General features: G+C 36.7%; 1 protein-coding gene across 1 annotated transcript in view; it reads right to left on the bottom strand.

Annotated features, from left to right (window-relative positions):
- The window catches only part of NRP1 (neuropilin 1), a 121388-nt gene that overhangs the window by 59917 nt on the left and 55471 nt on the right, over positions 1-6000 (bottom strand). Inside the window, 1 exon segment of the mRNA XM_072412653.1 lies at positions 5663-5890. Coding sequence (XP_072268754.1) covers positions 5663-5890 — 228 coding nt within the window.

Raw genomic sequence — 6000 nt, 5'->3', positions numbered from 1 at the left:
ACCTTCTTTTTTGTTTTGCATAGGCATAAAACAGGTTAATTTTAATGAATTTCCCACATTAGTAATACCCATTTGAAAATGCCACAGAATAATAAAAGTCAAGTATCATAAATTTAAAGAAGGAAGATACAAATACATACGTTTTAAACTTTTACATATAATTGGAAATCACAAAAGAATGGGATAATTGCCTACACCAGATTGCTCTGTTTTACATACAAAGCAGATAAATCTTTTGTAGATTGCTCTGTAATTGCCTTACAAGCTCCTTACTGGTGAAATATTGTTTTATTAAGTTGTTTATAGTTAATTTTATACTCTGCTCCCTTTTGGATTGGCCCTATCCTGAACAAGTTCCATTCCATCATTTCTACATACACATTACTTTTCCAGCTGTAAGTCTCGATGACAGCAAAGTTAGACAGGAAGCAGAAGAAGTTGAGATAAAAGAGATTAATAGAGTGTTTAATTTGCAGTGGCATTAACATCTATTGGAAGACATTGCTTTCTGTGCCTTCATTCTGAAGTGTGTTTATTTTATTGACTTAAGCATTGATGGCTTGCCAAGGCAATAGTTCTGAAACTGTATGCACACTCTTCTAAATTACTTTTCACTCTCGGTATCACTCACACGTTCCTTAAAGGCAGGAGAGCCGGAAGCACGGAGGAAAAAAATGTGATGATTATCTTCATATCAAACCATTACTCTCAAGCTATTATTTTGTGTTTGGATCTTATTATTTGATACACAAAGGCAACTTTTATGGGCAGTAAAGATTTTCAGCAAAAAGCAGATGTAATTGTAAGCTACTCAATATCAAACAATAGGTTTCCACCCAATAGAGGCTGCTGTTTTGTAGTAAAATCATTTGTTTGTATTCATTGCCAGGAGTCTCCATGTATCAGAAATTGATACATGTGTGCAAAGGACATGGCTGCTTTAGGAAAGCCCATTGAAGGTGGAAGCCCTGAACCTGTTTAGTCCTACAGAACCAAAAGTAACACTTATGCCCTTTGTAGTTGTACCATAGTTAACCAGGGCTTAAATACCTGATTTTCTCAGCACAAATACAATCTAGGTTCACAATTTATGGGGCTAAAAAAACATGGGAACTGTAAAAATAAAACAAACACATGGGTTCTATTCTAATTGAAAATCACTGTAAAAGTATATTATGTGTTTCGAGTGTTCCAATGTTTCTATAATGCTAGAACTATCCTATCAATATAGAAATGGTTTAAAACAAAGCGTAAAAATTATTATTATTGACTTCAGTCAATAGGAAGCAACCATGTTCACTGATAGATATATTACAATTGGCATTGGTGAACTCTTTTAACCTTCTTTCATGTTGCAAAACATAATATACGAGTGTGCTAAAAAACATAATAAAAGATAACAGAAAAAATTACTAAAAGAATATGGTCAAATGCATCTTTTAGTAATGAGAGAAGCTAGTCATACTGGAAGGATGTTTTTAAAAAAATTGATGGGCATGTAAATCCGCCTGCAATTTCCAAAGTTGTAAGAACTCTTTGCAAATTGACATAATTAGACTAAAAGAAAGCCAGTCTCTGTCTTGCTGAATGTCTCCGTGTTAGTTGGGTTGACAGAGATGCAAAGGTTGTCATTGTTGACCTCCTGAAAATATGAATTGCTTAGATGTCTCTGGCTATTATGTCTCTGTGAATCACTGATCAAGAATAGTCATGCATATTACAAAGTCAGAGATGTCAAATGTCTTTATTTGTTTTGGCCAACTGTTTCAGGAGGTATTTAAGCAACGTCCGTGGCATGACAGCCTGGCAATTATCATTTTCAAAAAGAAAGGTAGCAAAGACAGCCAAAATATTACTCTCAGTACAGGATTCTGTTTAACATTTTAAGATTGAGAATTGAGATAAATCTATAGAACTATACTTGTTTGTATGTTCACTTATGTATTATATACATAAATGGTATCTAATATATATATATATATATATATATATATATATATATATGCACATGATGATGTGTGTGGGTATAGCTTTGCCTGTGTCTTTGCGTCTCTATTTGTAACAAGACTAATATTACTCATGTTCCATTTGTGGAATTAAATTTGCTGGTACAACAGTGGCTACTTGTTTTCCACTCCGGGATGTGTGAGTGACAAACCGGTGATGTGTTCCGGCTCCACAGAGAGGTGAGAAACTTTAATCAAACGTGCCTGCTGCAGACGTCTGTAGAAAGAGACCTACAACTGTGGGCGTAAAATAATACGATGTCTATCTAAAAGAAAAAAGAAGATTTTTATCCAAATGAGGATGCCAGACACCTGAGCACAATTGCACTCCTTGTAAATTTTCAACAGGTTTGGACAACCTGTGGCTTTCCAGTTTCTTTGGAAGAACACATACTGCCATAGCCTGCGACAGGCAGGAATGTGATTGCTGATACCAGAATAGACCTTAATAGAAATGCAGAAAAACCAACCCTTTTTTATTTACAGTAAAACATTTCTTCTGATGTATAAGGACATTCATTCCTTTTCCATTTATGTAATGCAATTAGGTAAAAACTGTCTTCTATTAGGGTTAACACTCATCAGCTGAATATCAAAATTGGCCTCGTTTATATTATTTGGATATCTTCTCTGAAAGCAAAAGGCTTAGGTTGATCTAAGAGGCCAACAAGAAGCACAATGTTATGTGAGAGCATAGAGAAAAACCTATCCATCTCTTGCTGCCCTTCTGCTGCCCAGCCTTCAGACTGGTGGCAGAGAGAAAAGTGACTGCACCGTATTCCCGAACTGCTTTTATGAACAATGAAAATCGTGTAATTCTCCCTATTTTACTATATATTCATTTATGGCTTCATAGCGGAATAAGTGCAACAGCATTTCCATGGTGGCTGCCTGCCTGGAGCATTTTCCATTGTATTGGATGGTCAAAATTCTATTGTCGTCTTTGTACCCTTTAAAACCCTAAAGCCCTAAAGAACCCAAAAATCGAACAGGGCAATTCATTTTTAGATTTGTGTAAATTCTAGGTATTAACTGTGTAAATTCTAGGTATTAAACCGAACTTTACAAATCAGGAAAATCAATTGTTTAGCTGCTCATTTTACATTTTTGAGCACTCATAAATTTTGCATAAAAACTAGATTTCTGCTATAACCACCATCTTGGTATTGGGTAATCATTGAACCAAATGGTGTTCTGATACTTTTATTCAACAAGGAAAGTGAAAGTGTTGTAAGTGCCCCTATCTTCAGCTTTGCCCCGGGTCCATGATTTACTACTAATAAAAGACCACATGAAGAAAAGTCTAACTAGACGCCAGCACTAAATGTATAAAAATGAAACACTGTGTGATTAGGAAGTTCTCTGGAGGGAAGATATGGATCTGGGACTTTTAGGATTAAATCTAGCTATAGAAAATAGATTTCTTGTAGCAGCGCTGAGCAGATTGCTTCTGTCAGTGGAGTTCTACAGATTTCATTAATATTATTTAAAGTTGATACAGTTTCTCACACCCCTGTTACCATGCAAACTTCAGCTATATAACACATTGGTTTTCTATTATTCTGAGAACTAATTAACATGTAAGATCTCCGTCTATGTTCAGGGAAGGAAATGTTCTTGGCTGTAATATATTGCTCTGCAGAGGTGAGAAATGTCATTAGCTGCCACAGACGGCAGCAATGAATGTCTGGCCCACTTGGAATTACAAAAAAAACATATTTTGCATGAAAAATGAATTTAGTCTGTGAAACAAGCAAGATTCATGTGACTTCTAGAACATATAGTACTTGCTTTGTTTCTGTTGGGTTGACTGGGTTGTCCATATCAGGGCAAATGATTAGTGTACAGTTTGATAGTTGGGCCATTTGGCCATTAGAAGGCCCAATGGTGTGTGGGTGGTGGGGGGGGGCATTTTTTTTTACAGCTCCCTATGATTGCACGTGGGATTCTGCAGTGTTCAGCTCAGAGAGGGAGTAATAGGAAAAGAAAAGGTGAATGGGTGCTCCAATTTTGTTGAGGCTGATTTGTTGCAAGTGCGGAAACTGCTAACATAATATGACTTCTATTCTTCTAGGCCTAATACCTCATAAACTGTGCAGTGCATGTCTTCAAATACTTAAGCAAAGCCCTGTGTAAGTTGAAATTGTAACCATACCAGGAGCAAACGATTCCATGTGTGCTGGTGTGACAGCACTGTCATGAGTTAGATGGAAGCCCAGTTTGCTTCAAACCCAAGGATATAGGAATAATTGCTAGCACACAACAATCATAGATTGCAAATGGTCTCATGGCCTGTGGCCAGCCCATAAGGTATCACTGTTCCCAGAAAATCCAACACCAGAAGCCTGGGCAATTCTGCTCTTCTGCCTTAATCGAAAAGTGTAAACTTCAACAGCTGCCCAAGCCACAGGAGAACACTTTGATGACAATATTTTTTGGCTAAGGACACAACACAAATGCAACCCATGAAGAATAAAAAACAATTTTAAAAAATGATGTTTTCGTCACCAGTACACTTGTAGTTAAATACTACATTTATTTATACAGGTCCCCTTATTGTCTCTAGATGTGTTAGCAGATACATCTGCCAGATCCTATCTGGAAAGTATTTACATTACATCCTCTGCTCCACAACACAAGGCATTCTGATATGCAGCCTATGGCGGGGAAAAGAAAAGGACGGCTTTGTCTTCCGGCGAGGTTACTGGATCCAAAGTGTGAAAATCGTGTGCTGAAAAGATGCTTTTTGTGTTCAGTGCTGCGAGCAGAAAGCTGTGAGGGACAGTTGGTTGCACATTACCACTTGCAGAAGTCACTGGGCTTGCCAAGCTTTCATCTCCGTTACATGGAAACTTTCATGCACCAATTTCCCTGCACTGAAAACTAGCTGTGATTAAACACCACTTACCACTTCAATTCCTATTTACTGGAAAGAACTTCTAACACCTAAAGATAATATTGGAACCCTGAAGACACTGAAAATGGATGTAAACCAAAACTATCACCCGTGAAAAAAAAAGATAACAGTGTTGTAGAGCAGAGTAATGATGAGCTATAAATTTCACCTAAGCTTTATAAAAACTCAAATTTGGCCAATTTGATTATAATGATTTTTTGCCACATTTCGTAACTTTTTTTAAAATGCTGCTAATGCAACTTTTGTGCTTTGTAGGTATACAGCCACTTTAGGTAAATGAATTGCTCCTGAACATAGTATTGCCTCCAACATTGTGAAATTGGGGGTGCTTCTATGAACATGTTCCAAATGAAAATAAATACATAAATAAAAAGCATATGTTATTTCCATAAATTGAAGTAAAGTTTTGAGGAGAATTACCACGGACCGCCCATTTGCATCCTAATGCTTTGATTTATAACAGGTGTTTTTCTTGAGCAATACTTTTCGTTTACATTTTCATCCATGAATCAAGTCAGCAACAATAAAATGTATATAGCATAGAGACACTTGAGGCTTGGAGGGCTGCAAATATACTTATCCTTTAAATAACATGTTTTGGATGCTTTAAGGCTGGTATTTTTTTTTAGTTGAAAAAAAGTGTGGGGTCCCCCTTAACTGCACAATGCTTTTCATTAGTTTACTTTTTTATTTTATTATATTTCGATTTTTGATTTTTTTGCAGTATTAAATCTCTTACCTCCAGGAAAGCCATCCCATATTTCCAAGTAATCGTATCGTCATGCTCGGCCTGCTGGGCTATTGGAGTCAGGTTCTAGTTCAAATCCTTCAAACTCCACAATAATCTCTGACATCTTTGGTGCAAAGATAGTGTACGTACATTCCAAAGCATTAGGGTACTTCTCTGGGTAACCAGGAGATTTTATTACTCCTGTGGGTGCAGTGAAGTTTCGGGAACACTCCGGACCTACATAAAAGAAAAATAATGCACATGATTAGCTGAAACTTGCACTAAAGGGATCCGGGATTTCATTTCATATTTCCGTGGGTCTCACAACTAATTGCAAGACACAAGGG

Source organism: Pyxicephalus adspersus, chromosome 5, assembly GCF_032062135.1.
Source record: "Pyxicephalus adspersus chromosome 5, UCB_Pads_2.0, whole genome shotgun sequence".
NCBI lineage: Eukaryota > Metazoa > Chordata > Amphibia > Anura > Pyxicephalidae > Pyxicephalus > Pyxicephalus adspersus.
This window is presented reverse-complemented; position numbering and strand designations above follow the sequence as displayed.